The sequence below is a fragment of the Neomonachus schauinslandi genome, chromosome 4 (genome assembly GCF_002201575.2).
Source record: "Neomonachus schauinslandi chromosome 4, ASM220157v2, whole genome shotgun sequence".
Classification (NCBI taxonomy): domain Eukaryota; kingdom Metazoa; phylum Chordata; class Mammalia; order Carnivora; family Phocidae; genus Neomonachus; species Neomonachus schauinslandi.
Window position 1 is genome coordinate 161,749,748 of NC_058406.1, and position 24,920 is coordinate 161,774,667.

The following is a 24,920-nucleotide window of genomic DNA, read 5'->3' on the forward strand; positions in this document are numbered from 1 at the left end:
CAGAGGGAGAAGCAGACCCCCCGCCGAGCAGGGAGCCCGATGCGGGACTCGATCCCGGGACTCCAGGATCATGACCTGAGCCGAAGGCAGTCGCTTAACCAACTGAGCCACCCAGGCGCCCTGAGATAGACTTTTAAAGGCTGGAGTTGGAAGTTGTGAAATATAAAGACAATGTCTTTTGTGAAAAAGAGTTCTCTAATAAAATTAAACTTAAATAACTTGTGACTTGAATTTTATAGAAACTTGGTAAGTTTCTTGAATACAAAATTTTACATGTTACACCTTGGCAAGATAGATATCTTTTTGAATATTAGTTTAATGTAGTTATTCAAAAGATTACTAAGTTCATACCTATGACACATGATAAAATTAAGTATCTCTGAGAAAACACAGAAACATAGAAATATTAGAAATCATCAGATATACCCAAATTTAGACAGTAGTGTTAAAATATTTATACATAAGGAAAATTCTAAGATGAGGTTCTTATGATACTATTATGTTTAGCGGGAATCTGTTTCCTTCTAAAAGAGTGTCACACTTGGGGAACTATAAAATATAAAGAAGAAAAACACCCATGTCTCATCATTATGTTGCTAATTAAGTATATAGTATGTAGTTTGGCAACTTTAAAATACCAAATAAATGTGGGCTGTTTATTCTTTTTGCTATCCAGTACACTGGCAGACAATTTTGAAAAGAATACACATTTTACAAAAGCAATTATCCATTTTTATTTTGTTTACATTGCACTGAAAATTTACATCATACTTTTACAAAGTTTTTTTCATAAAAATATACTTCTTTACAAAAGTGTATGCATTAATATAAGAGGAGTAGCCAGTTGCAGAAGAAACATTGTTTAAACAAGATCTTAAATGTATTAACCTTAACATTAATGAATGAATCATTGTTATTGCAGTCATTTGAATAAACAAGAATAAATAACTGATGGCATAAAATTTAAAACAGCATCCTGTCAGTAGAGTACAATGTTGAGAAAATTGTATGAATTTCCAAAACAATGTATCTCAAAGTGGTTTACAAGAAATTCACTAAATGTTGTAGAGATAGATCCAAGCAGCGCTTCCCGGGTGCAATGATTTCTCTTAGGCACTCTGTCTCATGATACAAAAAGTCGAAACTGTTTACAGAGTTTTCCATATTTGAGAGGGACAACGACAAAGAGTTCACACTGGGTACATAATTTATTCAATGAAGTAAAACATGCCATAAAAGGAAGACAATGGCCTATTAAATCAATATGCTGGCATTGCTGTGATACATTTGTAAATGAGCCACCAATAACTTGCCAATGCGAATCTTAATTTGATGATGAAAGAAACCTGTCATATCTGAAACCTGCTTCTTAAGAATAAGAGTAGAGGAAGTTTAAAATACATGAAAATTTGGAAAATCTACGACTTTAGGAAATAAATTTATATTGGTGATTTGACAGTGTAAATTTTTTGTAGTCATTATAGTTATGGACTGATCCAAAATGTATGTCTAACTCATTGTTAGATAAAAGTTAAAAGCTTAAAATCTTATATTTCTAACTCGTTGTTGATAAAAGTTCAAAACAATGTGAAATAAATTTAGAGGTTCAACTGGAAGGAAAATAGGATATATCATAGCCAACTATAGTAGATAGGTTCTATTTGGTCTTTCAAGAACTTTGGAAAGTGTGGTAAAGGATGGTAAGTTTGGTGTCTCAGATAACTACAAAACCATCATTATTATGGGTAAGTTTTGCCAGCTAGAGTGGTTTCTGGGTGACAAAACAGACTGAAGCAAGGTGTTAAACACTGCCCCATGGCTTACGGAGTAATATTGGTTACAACATAATGAGGGGAATTGGGAAAATAGCACAATGATCTTGCCATTTGCAGAAACTGTGACAACCGTCTAAAAAAAATAACAATATGATACTGAAGAACAAAAGCCAGAAAGAGTCAAATCAGAGTAGGCAGTCTTATCTCTTTTGTGGCATAAATTAGCTCTTAAACACTTCAGGGCATGACTCAATCTGAAATAATCATGGAAATAAGGAAGACAATGACTCAATTAACAAGAACGGAGAGTGGATAGAGTGGTGTGAAATACAGACTCATGGGTGTGATGTAGCTCATGACAGTTAAAGAGAAGTCAGTGATCTATTGACTCTTGTAAGTATAGCTCTTATTTTCTACCCTATATCTTTTTTTTTTAAACCCAGTCCCTCTAATATACTTTTTAAAGCACAGAAATACTGATAGTGGATGCTCCTCCAATATATGCAAATAAGTTTATGTTTTAGAATAATCTCCTTTTTTAAAAAAGCAAATAAACTGTGAGTAAGCACTCTCAGAGTGCAGCCAAATTTCTGTAAAACTCTCCATGGTAAACATGAAGAAGAATTATGGTCCAGTTTATGAAAAACACTCTTCTCTCTCATTCCTCAGGAAAAGGTGACCCAGCAAGTCCTGAAAAGTGTGCTTTAATTTGTTTAGCAGTGAACTAAATGTGCACTGTTTTGTGTGTCGATTTCCAAGCTTCTGAAGAAGGCAAAGAGTTGCCAAGTTATACCATTGTGCAGACCGTGTTCAAGTTGGGATCGAATCGTACTGCCTTCCCTTCCACTGACTTTGAGTTGGTATCATACATGGGGTTTTCAAAAGCTGCTTGGCCATTGTTATTTTCATGAACTGAACATCCTGTATACTGTGTTTTGGGTGCAGTCCTGTTGATGAGAACACTGATTAGTTATGTGTTAACGTTCTTCTAAAAATAGCAGAGTAGGGCTCAAACATACTTGAATTATCATTGTTAATGCATAATGTAACTTCAAAGTATTAATTGAGAAATCATAAGCTCAACACATCAAATTCAAACAATTTACCAGTCACTTTTAAACCCTGAGTGACTTTTATTATTTACATATAATACATACTAATGTACAGCGCCAATATGAGTAATACAAGTATAAATAAATGTATTATGGCTATTTTCATAAATTTAAATTTTCTGATGCAATAATAATCATTATGAATTTGCATGTATAATATAAATAAATTATGGTGATGATAAATATAAATCTCATTACTAACCATCCACCCATCCATTCATTCATTAATTCCTCAAATATTTACTGAGCATCTGTTATGTGCCAGGCATGATCTTAGGCATTGGATATAGAATTTTTTTTTAAAAGAAAATGCAAGGAAAGCATTACTCTCATGGAGCTCATAATGTAGTGATAGAAAATAATTAATTAATAAATATTTGTTAAATAAAGTAAAAATAAATAAATAAAACAAGAAAAATAGGTAATAAGAATTGTTCTGATGAAAAAGAAAGCTGTTGATATGACAATAAGTAACAGGAACCCACTTTAAAGATTTTTTTTTTTTTTTTTTTTTATTTGAGACAGAGAGAATGAGATACAGAGAGCATGAGAGGGAGGAGGGTCAGAGGGAGAAGCAGACTCCCTGCCGAGCAGGGAGCCCGATGCGGGACTCGATCCCGGGACTCCAGGATCATGACCTGAGCCGAAGGCAGTCGCTTAACCAACTGAGCCACCCAGGCGCCCCAGGAACCCACTTTAGAAGCAGTAATAAGGAAAAGCATCTCTGAGGAGATAAAATATAATCTGAGACTTGAAGGACAAGAAGGAGCCAGTTCTGCACTCATTAAAAAGGATTTCAGAATGAGCAGACAACTAACACTGAGGCCCAATTTAGGATGGTACTTGGAGTATCCCCAAAACATACTCAATTTTCTTAAAAATGGTATACATTAGAACAATAAATTCAAAATCTCAAAGAAGAAATGACTATACTGATAATTAAATCATGAAAATAGTTTCCAAAGAGTTACTGATAACTGAACATTTGGTTTTACATAACAAAACTTTACATGCATTCTAGGCTGGCTAGTGTAACTTGCTGGTCTTGAATTCTTTCTTCCTTTTTTTATTTCTCTATCCTTTGGCAAATCTTATTTCTAGTTTCCTACATCCCACTGCATAATTTGCTGACATTCATTATGGTACAAAGGCAGACTTGCTCCAGGCAGTTTCTGGGACCTAATTCCTAAAATGGATATATCTTAAAATAGATCTGTTTCTCAATTCCTTTGTTTATACCAAACACTACAAATTTCAACTATTTTATCATATTTTGTATTTGCTATTATATTACTTTATTATTTCTAATGCATTTTCTGAATTTTTCTCTGTATTAAACATTGTTAGGTGATTTGTATGGCAATAAATTTTGTTAAAGCTATCTTAAGTTTCTTTCAATGGCATCCTATACAGTTATATTCTTATAACTTGTTCTTGCCAGGTGCATAGTTCTAATGGATAGTATTTGTCTCTCTTTTTTCAAACTAGATTCACAATAAAAACCAAAAGCAACATCATTTTCTTCTAATTAAGCAAGAATCATGAAGATATGAAGACATGTTATAAATAATATTGAACAACAGCTTTAAGGAAAATAATATCAAGTTTCAGAAAAGTTTACAACATCAACAAAAATTAATTCAAAATGAATGGAACTTTTGAATGTAAGAGCTAAGTCTATTAAACCCTTTGGGGAAAACATATAGGTAAATCTGCTCTTGATTCATGACCTTGAATCTGGCAATGATTTCTTAGATATAACACTCCAAGCACAAATAACAAAAGAAAATAAATAAACTAGACTTCATCAAAATGAGAAACCTTTGTACATCAAGTGACACTATCAAGAGAGTGAAAATACAACTCATAGAAAGGGAGAAATATTTGCAAACCATATATGTGCTGAGTCTAGTCTCCAAAATATATAAAGAACTCTTACAATTCAACAACAAGAACAAATGACCAAATAAAAAATTGGCAAATACTTAAATAGGCATTTCTTCAAAGGAAAATGGCCAAGAAACACTGAAAAGATGCTCAATATTATTGGTAATTAGGGAAATGCAAATCAAAACTACAATAAGATACCACTTCACATATGCATTAGGATGACTATAATAAAAAAGAAAAAAAAAGAAAAGAAAACAGAAAATGACAAGTGTTGGCATGGATGTGGAGGAAGTGGAACGGTGCATACATTGCTGGTGGGAATAAAATACGGCACAGTTGCTCTGCAAAACAGTTGGTGCTTCCCCAGTAAGTTAAATGTGCAATTACCCCAAAACCCAGCAATTCTATTTTGGGGTATATACCCAAAAGAATTGAAGTGGGTGTCCAAACAAAAACTTGCACAAGTGTATATATCAGCACTATTCACAATAGCCAAAATGTAGGAGCAATCCAAATGCCCATCAACTGATGAATGGACATATTTAAACAGAACACATTCAAACACAATGGAATATTATTCAGACAGATAAAGAAATGGAGTACTGATAAATGCTGTAACATGGAAGAAACTTGAAAACGTTATGTTAAGTTTAAGAGACCAGATATAAAATATCACATAGTACATGATTCCATTTATACGAAATACCCAGAATAGGCAAACAGATACAGATAGAAAGCAAATTAGCAGTTGCCTAGGGCAGGAGTGGGAGGAATGGGGGATGACTGATTAATGGCACAGTTTTCTTCTGGGTTGATGGAAATATTCTGGAACTGCAGTGAGGGCTCCATGACATTGTGAATATACTAAAGGCCACTGAACTGTGTACCTAGAATGGTTTAAATGGTTTTATGTTATGCATATTTCACAAAAATAGTTTTTAAAGAAAGATCAGAATAGCTTGCTTTATAGATAAATTTAGTGATGATTTTTTATCATTAATAAAATCTGATATTGATAAGGCCTAAGCAGCTGCTAATATTCAATAATTACAAATTCATGTAATATTACATAACCATTTTTAGATAATCTAGGCTGAAATTTATAATTATCAGTTTTGAGAAAAATACATTTAGTAACAATATTCATTTAATTATCCAGTTACCTACATATTTTCTTCTTGATAAAGGATAGTCCCAAATAGCAGACAACTATATAATAAAGCCACTTGGGATGTTGTAATGGACATAATAAACAAAGACAAACTAATACTATGTATGTCATATAGTCGATATATAAGAAATATAACATATTAATTGCATAATCTTCTAAAAGCAGCAGAAGAAAAGGAGATTAGAGGATTTTACCATCTGTCTGCCTGGGTGAAATTGGTCAGCATTGTCATGTGAACTAAGAAGGTTTGGGCACAAACATCTTCCTAATTCTCTAAATAAATCTGGCAGCAGGTATCACCTCTTCGATTTAAACTTTAACCTGGATTTTGTATCTCTAAAGTCTCATTATGGAGAATGCAAAACTAACTGGTACAATTAAGTATGTACCAAGAAATTGACTCGAAAAAGTAGTAAGTGTTAAGTTGAATGTTCATGCAAATTAACAGAGTGATTTTCGTTTTACCACGTTGGGGTGGTGGGAGGCAGGCAGGGGAAATAAGGTTTTTAACAATTGTTGCAATATTTGGCACACCTTGTTTTCAAAAACCCAGAAAAAAAATGGAAGTTATGATTTGAACTAGAGTAGTAAAAAGAACATGAAGATTTTGGAAATGTTTTGTAAGTGAAATCAACAAACTTACCTTTGTTTATAAAGATAAAACCCAAATCCTGCAAATATAAGTGCAAAAAAAGGCACAAGAATAGCAATGGCCACAGAACTACTGTTTGTACCATGAGGCTGATTTGAAGAATTTGAGCCTTCTGACATGTTCAGTCCTATAAAAAAAAAAAAAAAAAAAAATCAACTTTTTTTATCACAATTGATTTTTATTTTTATGAACCAATCATTTTCTTTCTTTCTCAAGATATCTACTAGGAAATGTACATAGGAAACAAAGTAATTCATGAAACTCCTTCAACTGTTTTCCATACAAGTTTGTACAGTGCGTTCTATTTATAAGACATTTTCCCAGGAAAGGATACAGAATAAAAAATAAACAGAGTCTCTGAACTGAGGAGTTTATACAGTTGTGGGAAGAATACCATGACAAAAAAGTAAGTGTAGACATCAAGCATGAATTAATGATCAATGTGCTTGAGGAAGAGAAGGAGTAATTCCATCTGGTGATACATAAGAATGTATTCCGGAGAATATACAATATGAGCTTGGCTTTGAAGAATCAGTAGAACAATGGATGGGAGAGGAAATAGGACCATCATTAAGCCTAGAAATGGGAAGGTGAGTGGCCTATTTAGATGTGACAAGCACTGGGGGTAACTGTGGAAAGGATGTAGAGGTTAAGTATGTATCAGTGTGGTAGGAGTAGGATGCTAAAATGGTAAAACTATGGCCAGACCCTGAAAAGCCATAAACATCATTCTAAGGAGTTCAAACTTGTTACCTACCTGCAGTGAGGGACAACTGTGGGTGTTTAGAAATAAAAGCCCCTGTGATAAGACACACAATTTAGAACAGTGACTAGGGTGGGATGGACTTGAGGGGATCTGGACTGGAAGCAAGAGTACTTCAAAGGTCATAGCAACATCCCAGATAAAAATGGAAGTTGATTGTGTCCTAGAGCACTAGGAGAAGCATGAAAAAATAGATGTAGGGGAACATTTTGTAGTTAAAAGTCAACAGAACCTGTTTGTTAGGATAAGAGGTAAGAGGGCACATGAGAAGGGTTCTACTTGGGGATGAGTAAATGGCAAAGACATTAGCAAAATTAGGAAATGAGAATCAGGTTTGTTAACATGTTGGATAAGGTTAGGGGAAGAGAAAATAATGAACAGGTTGTTTTTTGTGTTTTGCTTTTATTTTCCCCAGAAAGAAATATCTCATTTTTTGTTTTTGTTTTTTTGTTTTTTTTTTTACAGGTTCTGTTTTAGACATACAGTGTGTGAGATGTTTTTGGGAATAGCTCACATAAACATCTTGCATTAAATTACACAACTGTGTTAATGTCCTGTGTTAATGAATATTTTATCTGGTTTTCAAAACTAACAGAATTTTAGGCAAGACATTACCTGAAATGACATCTTATTATTATTGTTCACTTAGAGAAAGCAAATTTCCCTTTTTGATAAATAGTTATATTCAACTAAATCACACCTTAGTCCAGGTTAAAAGTTAATACCTTATTTCTACCTTATTTTTCAATGGACTCAGAATATTTATGTAAAAGTTCAAAGTAATGGAATTTTGAAGATAAACATCAAATAGTAGTTTTTAGAGCCTGAATTTATTCTTTATATATCAATACCACAATATAATAATGGGAAACAATATACCTTAGGAAAATTATCTACAAAAGCTATGTTAATAATTATATTCAAGCAAGACCATTAAATGTCTGTGTATATTTTAGAAGAGTTGGGGAGAAGAATGACAAAATCCATGCCTCCTACTACAGGAAGTTTACATATCTGAATAGTGCAAAGCCCCCAAAAGGGGTCCATTCCTCAAAGTTATTTTCCCTTTCCAGATACTAAGTTTTCAAAGTGCCAGTATATTTTTGAAAGAGAAAGAAAGTTGCAACAATATTCAAAATGAAGAGAAGTACTGCAGTTCTCATGAGATAAAATAATTTACAGTTTAATATTTTCTTTTATATCTGTATCTCTTTTTCTCCTTTTTACTTGCTAAGGGCAAGACAGTGTGTCATATTTATTAGAAATATGACAACCAAGCACTGTAGGGCTGGTACATAGAGAATCAATATTCTGAAGAATGCAATTATTTAAAAGGCTATCAAATGTATCAATATATAATCCTGACAATGCAAAATTAAAAATGTAGGAAGTGTGCCTAATGTACAGAATCCACTGTATTTTCTTGTGATGTCTGGAGTAATAAAGGAACTACATGAAAATGAAAATGAATACATTACCTAGTCTTTGCAGTCCAAATTGCCCATAATCTTTGCCCTGAATAAATCCTTGAAATACATAAGTAGCTCCATCAGGCTCAGCAGAAACCTAAAAATATTTATAAGGTTGATTAAATCTGAAGATTGGACACAGCTATATTTTCCCAGCCTTAATAAATATTCAGTTTTACTCTTAAATGAATGTTATGCAGAGTTCCTAACTCTGTATCTTCCTCCTATGTAAAACACAGCATATTGTGCAAATTTGTCATTATAAGCAAAATCAAAATTTTAATTTTTAAGTAATTAGGATATTAGAAAAAAGGGGTTGTTATTAATATATGATATAGATATACAGAGATTTCTCTTAGGCTAAGAAACCTACTGTCAAAAAAGGGCAATGATATGATGAAACAAAGCAAATGATCAATTAAAAATTAAATATAATAAAACTGTACTTTGTAGATTTGATTCCTGTTTAGCATGCCTGCAGGCCTTCTCTCCCTCTCACCAATCTTCATGAGAAGAATGTACTTTCCATCTCATTGGGTTTAGTCCTGTGACTTGCTTTGGCCAATGGAATGTGGGTGGAATTAACAATAGGGCAGTTCCAAGCCTAGGCCTTAAGAGGCACATTTCCCATTATAATAAGTGAAAGAAGCCAGTCACAAAAAAACACATATTATAAGATTCTATAAATATGAATATCCCAAACAGAGAAATCCATAGAAACAGAAAATAGATTTGTAGTTGCTTAGGGCTAAGGTGGAGATGAGGGGTGGAGGGGTAGAGTGATGATAGCTAAAGGGTGTGGAGTTTCTTTTTGAGGTGACAGAAATATTCTAAAATCAACTATGGTGATGGTTACACACTTGTGAATATACTAAAAGCCATTGAATTGTACACTTTAAATGGGCATATGAATTATATCTCAATAGAGGTTACCCCTCAGAGCTTCTGAGCTCTGACAAGAGGATATGCTCTGGTTAGCTGCTGCCCCTTCAACCTGGGCCCCAGAATAAGACACCTGGAGCAGACCCGAACTTGCTACCATAGCCTCAAGTGGATCACCCACAACTAATCCCAGATACATGAGAAAGGATAAAATACTCCTTCGACCCTGAGATTTTGTGGTTGTGTCTAATGCTGTAAATGCTGACTATAACATGTATCTTGCATGTGTATAAAATCCTATATTTAAAAAATACTTTACATGCATAGTGTGATTTTATCTCATAAATACAATAGAAATAGATATATTTCAGTGTTTCTGTATCTAGTAATGTGAATTTGCCCTGAAGTTTATTTTAATTAGTTACCTAAGTCCTTTACATTATTGTAAAAGTTGTAAAAGACCTTGAATCCACACCCTAAAAAGGAAACTATCATACCAATCCATCCATAGCAGTCTGGAATGTCAGAAGAAGTGATTTATTCCTTATTACCAGACATCGTACTCTGGTCATGGTCATTTTTAAAAATGAAATGCTCCTAAAAAGAAGAGCTCAAACTCTAAGATTTAAATGAATGAATTCATTTTATTTGCTTCCTAGATGAAATAATTACACAATTCGAGTGCATTGAAGACATGAGTTAGTTTCCAACTCCACAAATAATGGCACGAATAGAGAAATAGGAAAAACATTTTTTTCTCCTCAGGCACAAAACTTACTGAAGCCTATGACCTACTATCTTCTTTCCCGCTAGGTCTTCCCTGTAAAAGAAGACCTGTTACTTGTGAGGATGTAGTTAGAGCTCCCCTGCTCGTTTTTTAGGAAAGACTCCGGGGGAATATGTGAATAGAAGGTTTGTTGTTTCCAACTTCCAATTTAGAAACTCCATTCACGTAAGTGGCTGAATAGAGCAGGGTGATTCCATGGTGAAGCTATGGTAACTATTTTTCCACATGAAGTAATTTACAGAACTTCCTTTTCATAAACAACTTTATAAAATATTCTAAATATTTTGTAAAATATTCTAAATCTGTTAAATCTAGAGAAAAAAGCTTAAATGTAATGGGCATACTTACTTTTTCTGATGCATTTTGTATGTCTTAAACAGTGGATCCAGACAAAGAATGAATTACATTTTATCCAGATTTATTTATCATAGTACTGACCATAGACAAAATAGATTTGATGAAACCAGTGAAAAACTATATGGCCCTCATACACGTAAACACTACAAAAGTAAGCAAAATTCATCAGAATCCAGTAATCCTAGGTTTAACATTCTAGATTACTAAGAATTTACACTGAAACTTGTTTTCAAAATAATTTACCCATAATAGTAATCTTGCCATTTTATATATGCATGTGTGTTCATAATTAGCTAAATTTAGAAAATTACCTTTTTCTGGAATCTTAATGACAAGTTATAGCACAAATTGGTTATTAAAATTAGCAGCAGACATTTAAAGAACTATACTTACAAAGCCATCCATGGCCCAATTGTCCTCTTTCATTTTCTTCACAGAAGCATGAGTTGGTACTTTAATAAGGTAGATATGTAACATCAGGCGAGCTTCCTGGCTTTTATATACCCCTATAAAATGTAAGGACATTTTAATCTACTAATTTTGTAAATAGTTATGCTTCATTTTATTATCTTTAACTCCTTAAATATATCATGTAATACATGTCATAGGAGAAGAAATCAAACAAAGCCAAGTCAAGACCAGCTTTATCCATAATGCTTTCCACAAATCCTGCAAAATATGTTAATCTCTCAGTGAAATTCTCAACTTTAGTCTTAATTGTGGGGTTAAATTACCTATGCTATTAAAATTAAGTATTACTGTTCTTACTAAAATCATTCCATGATATTGCAAACAAAATAACTTCTTCCCCCAATGAAATTTAAAATCTTCAAAGATATAAATCAAGTGTTAAAATTCCTGATATTTTTCTTAATAGTGAATTGGGTGCCAACCCTGTGAAAGCGTATTCTAGGTGCTACTGGAGAACAAAGAAGAATATATATGTTCCTATCTAAAGATAGGATGCTTAAAAGCATTTCCAATGAAGTAGAAAATGTTAGTCAGATACATAACCAACTAAAATAATGGAAAAAATATGATAAATAAGAGGCCAGAAGAGAGAGGGATCATTTCACAATGGAGTGATCAGGAAATGCTTATTAAGAAAAAGAGCATTTGGACTGGGTCTTGAAAATCAGGTAGGGTCTCTAGTTTAAGAAGGTAAATATAGATAATGGCATAAGAGAGAAAAGCAAACATATATACAATGATTTTTTTCTTAAACAGTGAGTATTCTAAAAGTAGGAATAAGCTGGAATATAAATGTGCTTAGCGGAATAATAGGAGATAAGTTTCTAAGTAAAAATTTGTGATTAACTTATGGTTGAAATTTGACTCATGCATTCACTTACTTAATCTTTCACCTGTGTAATAAGGTATCGTAAGAATATGCTGGGAATACAAAGATGACACATAGACCTTGACCAAAAGTAAGTTATAGTTGACAGGAAAGACGTAAAAGTAATACAAAATAATATTGCTGGGAAAATGTTATAATTGATTTATATGGAGACAGTGATAGCAAATTAATGTATTAATGTTTGTTTTTCTATATTTGTAGGAATTTATTTTGAAATTTTTGTAGATTAGATTAAGTATACATTTATTTCGTGTGGACTCTTATAGAAAATAAAGAAAAAGAGGTTATATCTCAAAGTTAAATAAATCAGTAGTCACAATTTAAATGAATTTATTTTAATATAAAGCTTCTTTCAGTTTATATTACTGTAACTGTGTATAGTTTTTAAAATATAATACATATTAGCTTCCGACACTTTAACTTTGGACGTAATGGAGAATCATTCAATAATACAAAATGATGCGATCGTTTTCCTAAAATTTATAAAATCAATAAATATAATGTTAGTTTCCATTTCATTTATACCACAAATTATTTTATTATGAATAATTATTTAGGATATTCACATAGCCAAGAAGTTTGCTTATTTATTTATTTATTTAAGAGAGGGAGAGAGACGGTGGGGGAGGGCCAGGGGGAGAGGGAAAGAGAGAATACCAAGCAGGCTCCATGCCCAGCAGGGAGCCCAACATGGAGCTCAGTCTCATGACCCTGGGATCATGACCTGAGCCAAAATCAAGAGTGGGATACCTAATTGACTGAGCCATCCAAGAGCCCCAACAACCAAGAAGTTTAAAAAATATATTTCATATTTGCAATATCAGTATTTTTAAAATATTTTTTAAATGAGAGCAATATTTCAAATTCATTACTTGGACAATATTCACTGAGGCCTATTTTGTTCCAAATGCTTTTCTAACTTCTGAGATATGGTAATGAACTGGGAAGGCAAAGAGCTTCCCTCTTAGAACTTATATTGTTGGAGTATAGACAAATAAATAATGTCATATCATGTCATCTAATACCATATTATACTATACTATAAATAGTGAAAAGAAGAAAGTGAAACAGGATAAGAGTGTCTAAGACTAAGAGTGTGTCTGTATTTGTAATGAGAGTATTACTTTAGATAGGATCATTGGGAGCACTGTTGATGAGATGACATTTGAGAAAACAGCTGAATGTCAGAAAAAAACAGAACAAAGTGAGGGAAATGTGCACTAGATTAAGGACACAGAAAGCTGAGAAGCCTGAGCAGTTGGATAGGGCTCTGGGTCCCTTATGCTTCTTTAAAGTAGTGTAGCTCTACATTTGCTGTCTTCAGTTATGGTGTCCACCTAAATAGTCTCATTTGAAGAAATGATTTTGTGTCCATAAAATAGGTTATAAGTCATTGATCTGGTCTCTTTGGTGTTATGAAAATACAGAAAGATTTAGCTATTCAAATCAAAAGTTCTTTTCTATTTCATGATGTCTCACTCTAGCTACATCATGAGTGAGCTTATTTCAGAATCAGTTTTTCGTTTGTGTAGTAATATTCACGTATCCATCCAAAAATCAGGAAATCCTTGTTTCTGAATAAATTATGAATGTTATTAAAATGTAACAAATATTTCACAGTATAAAAATCACTAATAAAAATTATAAAATGATGGAAGTGAAAGCATGAAGGCATCGTTTGCTGTTCTTTAGCATGATACCTGAAAGTAGCAGTTCCATGTTGCTATTGCTGAGTGTTGCATTGACTCTCCCAGTGGAAGCATTGAAACTAGTAACTGTCAAGGTCATGGGTTGTTTCTTTCCTTTGAAATTGTAAGAGCCTTTCCATATATAATTTTGGGCAAACACATCATCGGGAACTGTAAATAGATTAAATATACACATTAATTTTATGGTGCCCTATAAACATTAAAAAGTAGATTAATGAATATTCATTTATTGAACTATGAAATTTTGCTAAATACACAATAAGGTGAACTGTATATTATAAAGTGAATTCTTTATATACATGTTTCAAGTTTTTTGGAATAAACCAAAATTGCAATAACCTATATTTGTATTCATAGCTGAGTCATCAAAGATAGCACCAATTAAAGGCATAAGGCTTATATTCCGAACCAGATAAAGATCAAATTTACTTATATGTGGTCTCCTCCAGTAACATCTTTCTTTCAGAAGGAAAATAAAATAATTTTACTGAGCCAAGTCGGTCTGTATACAAGTCCCAAGAGGCCTGCTTTTCTCCTGGCAGTATGAGTAGATTTATAGGAGGAAGAGCATAGAGTTAAACCCCCCTCTTGCAGACTAGCACTTAAAGACCATTAGGAGGGATGCTCCTTTGTCCCCTTTACAGAATACTGAGTTCAGTTATTCCAATAATAGATGCTCCTGAGGAAGAACAGGGATTCACCATATTGACAACTTTGAATTTACAGGTATTTTTGGAAATAAAGGAATTGTCCCTAGAATTGCCTAACTCTCATGGGAGAGAGATGAACTGTGGTAAAATCAATATTCTAAATGTTATAAAACTCTAAAGAAGGAATGCTCTTTATTCTAGATATAGCCAAAAAGGCATTATATTTATATAAAGCAGTTATGTAATTTATAGTTATATAAGGCAGTATGGCAAAGTCTACTCAGACCCTGAAAGAAGGCTAAGAGAAGCTGCCATTCATCTCATACATCACACTAAAGCACATCCCCCCAAAGCAGCTATTCCAGGGAGCTATGCCTATTTGCGCAAATGAGTCAATAACAGAATAAGGGAAAGCCTTTTTTTTTTCCTAACAAGTTATTGACAATTTGTCACCTGGTCTTCACTAAACACATCACACTTATCGCCCAGATCTTAGAGACTGAGGTTACATTCCCTGAATTCTACTCAGCAAACCAAAATAGCAAAACTACTCTAGACATGAAATACATGAAATGTAAAACATGTTCAAGAGTTGAGTTTTTACTGAATATTTCAACACATGATGTTTTCTTCTCTAATAATTCAAAAGCAATATAGTCGAAGGGTTAGAACTGCAAGCACTGGAGTTAGGCTCCTTGTATTGAAGTCCCTCTGCAATTTATAAACTGTGTGGTTTTGCATAAATTACATAACTCTCTAAACCTGTATTTCCTCCTAATTAACATGAGGTTAACTGAGAGTTGTTAGGAAGATTAAATGCGATAAGGAAAGTGAAATGTTTAGCTAAGTGTTAGCTGCTACCATTACTAATACTACTGTTACTGTTGCTGCTATTATTCAGATAAAATAGGAAAACTGTGGATCTCAGAGCTTACTACATAATTGCTAATAAAATATCTATTTAGCAGACATGTAGTTAGTAAAATGAATAATCCATAGTTCTGGCTCTGGGACCTTTGCCAAGTCATCCTTACAGTGGCAGTCCCTCCCCAGACCTCCAACTTCACAGCTATGTAAGCTATAAGGGAATGCTATGCTAAGTATGTAGAGAGTCTTACCTAAAACTCTGATACAGTGAATGAGGTAAAAGCCCTTGACTTGGTAAGCATATTACAGTTTTTAGTGTAAAGAAAGTGTACCTGAAATAAATTGGCAGAAGAGAGTGACAAGCTACGTTGCGCTGCACTAGAAAGACCTGGAATTTGGAGGTAATAGATTCTTAGTCATCCAGGTAAAAGCAGGAGCAAGAGAGAAAGATATGCCAATGGCAGTGCCTAGCAAATAGCAGACTCTCAGTAAGTAAGTGCTGTTGTCTGTCTGATTGTTTATTTCCACCTGGACTGTACTGTGATGACTCTTCGCTATCTCCGAGCCTTCAAAGAAAACCTATTACACCTGCTGATCTTATCCATAGTCCTTAGGGGAATTAGTGTTGGTTGAAGGAGATGGAAGAGAACCTCAGCAGCAGGAGAGAAGAGCAATGGAAAGGAGGAGGTAGTGGTACCAGCCAAGTACATTACATTGGGTTTAATCACTGATGGGGCAGGAAATGTTTAACAACTGGGTCTCCTGAAAAAACAAACAAAACAAAATGAAACGAACAAAAAAAATGATGTGCAGTATTTGCTGATTTCTATAGTGTAAATATTCCCATAATAGCAGATTTCAAACTCCTACCAGTATGACATCACTGAATGCAAAAGAATGCACAGAATTGTCTACTACCCTCTACCTTTTGAGAAATGCAGCTCAGGTTGGACAAAGCAGACATCATCTGATCATTTATATTCCCGTGTACAATGGGAATGATCATACTTCTTTCTACTGTAAGGTCTATTTTCGGATTTAAATATGAATGTGTATCTGGCAGTTCTTTGTAAACTCTAAAATGTCATCCCACTCTCATTGATGTGGGTATCAATGAAAAGAAGTCTAGGATGTCATGATCCTTTCTTTCAAGACGTCTGATTTTAAACTTTACTTCACAGGCTTCAGAGTATTGCTAAATGTAGCATCATGCTCCTGACTCTGATACAACTTCCAAATTTCATTCTTGTTATTTTGGAGTAATCTAATCACAGTGCCTTATGATTTTAAATTAAATGTTTCTAACGTTTTCCCATCGAAGATAGCATTTACTCTGACGTTTAATAGATCTTTTTTACTCAGGTAAAAGAAATTCCTTTCCTTTCTAATTTGTTAAGAGTCTTTTAAAATTATAACTAGGTGCTGCATTTTATCAAATATTTTCTGTGTAGGTATTGTGCTGATCAAAATTGTTTGCATTTTAATCTCTTAATGTCATAGATTACTTTTAAGGATTATTTAATATAAAAATATCCCTGCATATCTATCATGAATCCAATTTGGTTCTGATGTGTCATCTTTTGGTTTTTCTGTTATACTATGATTTTAGATTTGATTTGCTAAGATTTTATGTAGGATATTTTCATCTATACATCCTCAGTCCAATGGGTTTGTAATATTCCCTTTTGTATTATGTCTTTCTGAGTTATTAGAATTATATTGGATTCATAGACTGAGATTTTTCTTCTTCTTTTTTTTTTTAGAGAGAGGAAGGGAGTGTGCATGAGTCGGGGGTGCTGGGGAAAGGGAAGAGGGAGAGAGAGTCCTAAACAGACTCCTGCTGAGTCTGGAGCCTGAGGTGGGGCTCCATTTCATGACCCCAAGATCATGACCCTGAGATCATGGCTCTGAGATCACCACCTGAGCTGCAAACTAACAGTCAGACAGTTAACCCTACTGTGCCACCCAGGCACCCCTCATACAATGAGATTTTCTGACTGGAAGAGATTTTATAAAATGGGATAATCTGTTCTGTTCCGCTAAAATTTGGCAGAACTCATCGGTAGATCCATAAGGACTTGGTTTTTCTCTGTGGAAATAGTTTTAAACTCCTAATTTATCTGTTATAGGGTCATTCAAGTTTTCTTCTGTTCTGGTAAAATATACTTTTCTAGTAATTTGTCCAATTTTTAAAGTTGACTATTATTGTTTCCCATTAATATAATTATAATTGATTCAATCTATTCTCTATGTGGTTATGTTCATATTTCCTTTTGTTATATTATTTAATTTTTGTCCTATTTTTGATCAGTCTTACCAGAAATTTTCTACTTTTTTTTCTCCAAAGAACTACTTTTGGCTCTGTTGAGATTCTTCTATTGCATCCTTGCGGGGGCGGGGGGGGGGGGCGGTTATTTCTTCATTTTTATTATTACATTGATTTTCTGCTTTCTTTTGGTTATTCTGTTATACTTTATATATCTTCTTAACAGGGCTACTTAATTCATTAATTCTGAGGCTTTTTTCTTTTCTAATGTAAGAATTTAAAACTATAAATTCCCCTCATAACTTTGTTTTTGATATAGTCCCCAAGTTTTGATACACAGATTTTTCAATATAGCTAAGTTCTAGTATATTTTTATTTAATTTCTTCTTTAATTTATGAATTATTCATAAGTATTGATTTTGTTTTTAATTTCCAAATATTCAGAATTTTTTAAAATGTACCTATTTTCTTATTAATTTTTTTACCTGCATCATTGTCAGATATCAGATCTGAAGACTAACTTTGCTTTGAAATGTATGCGTTTTTATTTATTATTTAATATATGATCAAGTGTTATACCTGTCCCATGTGCCTTTGAATAAAATATATATTCTATGATTGATACATAAATCTCTCTCTCTCTCTCTCTCTCTATATATATATATAGGGTCAAGCAAATTAATTGTGTTGTTCTTCCATATTCTTTTTTATTTATTGGTAACCATAGGTCATGTTTTGCCAGGAAAGTCGGGTTTTACATTTGATATACTGGAGTTATTATTTAAAACACCTATCTGCTACTAGATAAACCATCTCCCTTGGAAAATTCTGCATTGATAGACCACTGTGGTTTTCTGACTCCACTGTTAAACTTTCTCTCTTATGTTGACATATTCTTGGATTGCCTTAGTGGCATTCAGTCTATTTCCACTGCATGTTGAATAAATCAGTGTTTCAGATGCATTTTTTTGTGGGTACTCCAGTTTTATAGCATGTACCTTGAGAACTTCTAAACACAACTAAAATTAGAAGCTAACACTGTTTCTGGCTTAATATAATGAGACCAAATCTGTCTCCAAGGTACAGATTAAATGTTAAATCTTTATCTGTAGCTTTTAATTTATATCATATAAATAAAATATTGGCTAATACTAAAAAAAGAAGCTCTCATATATTGCGGCCTTACTATGGGCTAAGCGCTTCACATTTCATTTTCATGAAATTCATTTATAATAATCTAATCATTGTTTATTTTGCATAGATAAAGAAATGGAGGCTCACATATATAAAATAACTTTTCCAAAGTCATAGTTTAGGGGGTGTACAACATGATAATTACATTAAGGCTGTAGGACTGAAAAGCCCATTCTTCTAACGACAAAATTTAAAATTTTGGTTTTTAAATCAATAAACTATAAACTAAAATTGCTGAACTTTTACTCTCATACCAAGTGTATTTTTTCCTTTTTAAAGAACTATATTTAAAACATCTCATTTTTTGTTTCAATGTTTTAAATAAAGCATTGACAATATAGTATAGTCATTTTCAGATACTCCCGAGGATATTTTACAGAGAGAACTATAAACATTATTTTTGGAATATTAACATGTCTCAGAATTACATTTCTTGAAATTCAACATCATAAAATATTAGTTTTCAAATTCCAAATAGTCAAATTCATAGTTTTCCCATACTGAATATATATTTTTCTAAATAACTTTCACTTTATCAAGAAAATAGTAGATCACTTTTAGAAATCATGACTTCTAGGAAAACAACTGAAATTACTAACCACTTAGCTTTGGGCTAGGTGTTCCTAGTGCAGGTCTTGGATCTTTCACCAGTATTTTGGAACCAGCTATGGAAAAAGAAGTAAAAGGTTCACGAAAATTAATATAATTAGGAACACACACAGTAATGCATTGTCAATTTTATTCTCTGACATATCATATAGTTTTCTCCAAAATGTCCAATTCATCCTAACATCTCAGTACCTACTCAACACTTCCGCTGTACAGCTAAAAACTTCAATAATTACCCCATTATAGTTCAGTGGGACAAGGGAAAGATCAGTGCTGCCTTATCACTTCAGGATTCTCTTTCTTATTTTAAAGAACATGTAAGCCATGTAGACCAACATGTAAACAGTTGATTACAGCATGGTAGCTGAAGCTTAAGGGTATATTCCTGTTGCACAAAGGCAGAAATAATTTGGTAGGTATGTGTTTCAAAATACAAAATTGCTAAGTTGGCCCATGGTGTTATAAGAAATTGGATAGACTCAAAACTAAAGAGTTAAAACTAAAGTTTTAAGCCAAACCAAAGGTAGTTCAAAGCAAGGAAATCATGTGGGTTGCTAGATATGCTGCAAAGTTATGGGAGCTATGACATTCAGGGCTTGTAGGCTGTATAAAGGCATATCTTTTCCTTAAGAATAATGTAATGTCTTTCAAAGGTTTTAAGGGAAATAATTTGGGTGAACATCACTCTGACTCCAAGACAGAGAACAATGTGGAAAGAAAGGGCTGTTGATACAGGCAGAGGTGTTGGGAGTCTGCTGCAGTAGTCTCTGTCTAGAGATAATGCTGAGTTAGCCTTCTATAGTAGTGATGATAAACAGCAAAGTGGATAGATAAAGGTATTGAAATTCTGTTGGATTTAAATGGATTTTTAATCTTTCAATCTCGTGAAAAATTTAAAATAAACTGAGTAGTGTTCTTGCTAAGAGAGTGAACACATTTCAAAAAGAAGGTCGTTAACATTTGTGAATGCTGCAGGACAACAGGAATTAGAAGGGCTGAAAAAATAAAAAGGAAAAGGAAAAGGAATTTATTGACGACCTTACCAAGAATTCTAGAAAAAATTCCTTTATTCCTGGTTGTGAACACATAAGCCTTTTTTCTCTGGTAAACTCACTACATCTTATCCAGCTCGGGATTGTCCTGATCAAGCAGCAAGAGAAGTAGACACTTCACTTAGATCTGGACAAAATACTATATCACCCTGGTTGACTAACAGATCTGGAGGTGGGCTCCATTTAAAACTGACAATCAGACTCTTGAATACTGCTTTCCTGACCAAGAAGCTTTGGCAAAAACTCTTCTAAACCAAAAGATATGTTGGCAGCAATGTTCCCTACTGTGGTAGGTTGAATAATGGGACCTCAAAATTCATGTTCACCAAGAATCTCAAATATGACCTTTTTTTGGAAATAGGATATTTGAAGATATAATTAATTAGGGTTCCTCAGGTGAAATAACCTTGAAATCTAGTGACTGATGTCTTTATAAGAAGGGGAGAGGACGTATAAAGAGAAATAGGAAAGGAAGCCACATGAAGACAGAGGTAGAAATTGGTATGGAGCAGCCATGAGCCAAGGAACGCCAAGGATAGCCAGAAGCTGCCAAACGTTAGGAGGAAATAAAGCATGATTTTTCCCTAGAGACTTCAGAGGGTGCATGGATCTACCAACACCTTGATTTTGAGCTTCTGGCCTCCAGAACTCTGAGAGAATAAATTTCTGCTGTTTTAAGCTATCCAGCTTGTGGTACTTTGTTACAACAGCCCAGAAAACTCATACACCTACCATGATGAAGTAACTAGAAGAAGAAATAAAGAAGAAAAAAACAGAGCATGTAAAACAATTTATAACAAGACCTCAATAATATCTCTCTTCCAGGAGTACCTGCCCTTGGAGTTGGTTAATATATTTCCTTTGTTCCTAAGCTAATCTGGGATGAGTTTTTGTCTCTTGCATCTTAGGAAGGCTGAAATAGTAGAACAGCTTCTGTTAGAAGCTTCTATAATGAAAACCTACCTTCACAAACAGGAACTTTTCCAGTCCAGGTGTTATCAGATCTACACACTCTATGTTCTGTTCCACCTGCTAGGAAGAAGCCAGGCTGGCAGGTATAAATGAGTGTATAGCCATGAGATGGAAGGTCCATTCCTACTACATTTGCATGAGCAGGAGTTTCCGGTTGCTTACAGCTGTGGGCTATATTAAGAAAAAAGAAAAGCGTTCATTTTTTATAGACATGTTAAGAAAATTTTGAAATGAGAGTCACAATATATATTAGAGGCATGTTAATGCCTTTATATAAATATACCTTTGCATAGTTATTCTAATTTATCAAGGAAAATGTATCAATGTCAACATACATATTAATTTCATAGGCTATCATGTCCTAAGCAGTCATCTGTGGAACACTGGTAGATGTTACAAGGGAAGCCAAGGGGAGGGGGGAAACCTTACTGGGGATAATTAAGCTCATAAATGTGTATTAGATCACAATTCTAGAGAGTCTCAATAATTATTAGCATTTTAAAGGATCTAAGAAGTCCTTAATAAGATACCTTTCAAAGTTTGTCAAGCTCAGATTTTCTACACCAGTTTATGAAATATTTTATTTTTTATATTTATTTTAAATTTTAAAAACATGTCTTCTAAAGTTAAATACAACCATAGCTCAGTATATCACTCTGACATTAATACTTCCTAATATAGAAAGTACAATTCAATAATTTTTTACATGTGGAATTTTCTGGCCATATTTTGGGTCCATAAGTAGCAGTATCTTTTCATTCTTTTAATTTCTGTCTCTTTTTCTTCAAGCTTCCTCCCACTCTTGATTTGCTACCTCTATTCCATTCTACCCATACTTATGCCACTTCTTGGCCCTGCCCCCAGTTTCCCTGTTTTGTCTTATAAATACCATTCCATTCTCAGAGACAGATGCTACAAAGAATTTTCTCCCTAAACCAGAAAGCATTTCTGATCACTTGTTCATGGATACAGATACTTAAAAGTTTGTCTCTGAAAAAATTATTCTGTGTATAGCTAACTTCTTTTTAATATTATGTGACATTGTGTTACATGTTTTATATTTAATATAATTCCATTAATGATCTTTAATCCTGGAGGAAATATTGCTAAGGATAAACACAAATAGTCTGCCTCTACTACATTCTTTTTTGGGGGTGGGGTGGGGGGGCAGTTACATTAATTAATCCTCACATTATGCCCAAGCAGAAGTAAGTTTAATCTTCACATTATGCACATAGTAGAAGTTCTGAGATGCTTTCAGTAATAACTCTTTTTAAATCATCATATCCTTTATAGAAGTCATCAAAGAAGTTTGGTTTACTATGAAATACCTAGTTACATCTCACACAGGTTCTAAAATATGCACTCTACTTAACTGCCTCTTAAGGAATTTTGCCATATTTAAATATCAGCTAACCAGGCATGTGAATGACTTCTCAGTGGAGTGTTCTCCTGTTTTTCAGTAAGCTGCAGGTCCACGGGGGCTCCCATGATCATTCGGGTGGTTCTGAACAGGTCTAGAGTAAATTCACAGGACTTATTTAGACTTTAGCAAATCCTAAAAGTTTGCCACCATTCTGATGAGTATTTCTACTCCTGCTTACTCTTTATTGTTTTTCCCCAAGATTCTCAGGATTTTAAAAAGATAGGAAAGGAGATAAAAAGGAGAAAGTGGGAGGGAAAGAGATAAGTAATTCACCAACGGAAAGAGATAAGTAATTCACCAACTGAAATTTATTTCTAACTGTAAGCCAGAAAAGATAGCTTCATGACCTTGGGCTTTGTTCTTCTTTAATCTGTACGGCAAGTGCTCTCAACTTAGGGTCAATGCACATTTAGAAGCTCCAGGAAATCCTGAAATAGTATTCAAATTTTTGGTCAAACTATTCATGTGTATTTCCTTCCATGGATGTTTCTACCTTTCCTCAGAATCTCAGAGAGTTTTGCAAGTGATAAAGGATTAAGAGGCACTAAATTGGAGCCTTCTGTATTTCAGCATACTTTAGATTCATATATTCAGATCTCTGAATTGGTAAACTAATAATCATCTAAAATTATCAGATAACCAAGCTGAACACAATTACAAGAGGCTTGCAAAAAAACCAAAATTGTGCCTCGTGCCTTTTGACTTCTTTAGAAAGAATGCTCCTTAATGGGCATTGGGGTCATGATACAGTAATAAACTTATATACATAAATTATGTTTTATCATAATCTAAAAAAAAACCATGTAATACATCTTTTGTGTAGATATAGATTTACTTCCCACTTGTAAGAAAAAAATGCATATAAATTCCTATCTGTGGTAAGTATGATTTCTTAGCCACAATACTTACGTATGCACTCAGGCTGAATTCCACTCCATGTGAGGTCAGGAAGGCAAGTGCGTGTTGTAGACCCTTGGAGAAGGTGTCCTTTTTTGCAATGGAACTGCACAACACTTCCTACCTATAGCAAATTACAGAGAAACGTACCAATGCAGCTTCAAATATGGCAACAAATAGAAAAAAACTGTGGATGAGAAAATGCTTTCAAAAGAAATTCTTCATGGTAGAAGCCAGAAGGAAAAGATATTTAAAACTGATTTAAAGTAAAATTGGGGGGGAAATCAAGACTAACGAAAAAACATCTCTTTGTATACGTATCATCATCAAATATTTGAGTACCCAATGCATGCATAGGTGCTAAACTTTTTGCCACGGTAGTTTGAAGAAAATATATAAGATACCAAAAGGCCAACAAGCTCATCTAAACACAAGACAGACAGGTAGATCATTAAATAAAGATAAATAAATAAATAAAAATAAATAAATAAATAAATAAAGATGGATGAAGACAGAGAAATAAAGATAACTAACAACATAAGAGGCAAATGAATATGGAAGACACTAAATGCAATAGAAGATTAGATGCAAAGGCATTTAGATGCAAAGGTTGTGAATGTAACAAATATATGCTGGAAGACATGCAATTTGCACTAAGCTTTTAAGGATGTGAATTTTAGATAAATACATAAAACATGGTTTTCAAAGTAGGGTCCCAAGACTGGTAACCTCAGCATCATTGGGAACTTTTTTAGAAATGCATATTCTGGGGGCGCCTGGGTGGCTCAGTCGGTTAAGCGGCTGTCTTCGGCTCAGGTCATGATCCCAGGGTCCTGGGATAGAGTCCCGCATCGGGCTCCCTGCTTGGCGGGGAGCCTGCTTCTCCCTCTCCCTCTGCCTGCCTCTCTGCCCGCCTCTCTGCCCACTTGTGCTATCTCTCTGTCAAATAAATAAATAAAATCTTTAAAAAAAAAAAAGAAATGCATATTCTGGGAACTTATCCCAGACCCACTGAATCAGAAACTCTCAATGGGGACCAGCAATCTGTGTTTTAACAAGC

General features: G+C 33.8%; 1 protein-coding gene across 3 annotated transcripts in view; it reads right to left on the reverse strand.

Moving 5' to 3' along the window:
- Positions 1-2,562: 2,562 nt before the first annotated feature.
- Positions 2,563-24,920, reverse strand: part of CSMD3 (CUB and Sushi multiple domains 3) — a 1,204,765-nt gene continuing 1,182,407 nt past the window's right edge. For all 3 annotated transcript variants that reach the window (XM_044914284.1, XM_021688378.1, XM_021688377.1), the window contains 8 exons: positions 23,873-23,984; positions 21,529-21,708; positions 19,504-19,569; positions 13,919-14,077; positions 11,252-11,364; positions 8,842-8,929; positions 6,592-6,727; positions 2,563-2,722 (listed from right to left, as the gene is read on the reverse strand). In XM_044914284.1, coding sequence (XP_044770219.1) covers positions 2,563-2,722; positions 6,592-6,727; positions 8,842-8,929; positions 11,252-11,364; positions 13,919-14,077; positions 19,504-19,569; positions 21,529-21,708; positions 23,873-23,984 — 1,014 coding nt within the window. The remainder of the gene's footprint in view (positions 2,723-6,591; positions 6,728-8,841; positions 8,930-11,251; positions 11,365-13,918; positions 14,078-19,503; positions 19,570-21,528; positions 21,709-23,872; positions 23,985-24,920) is intronic.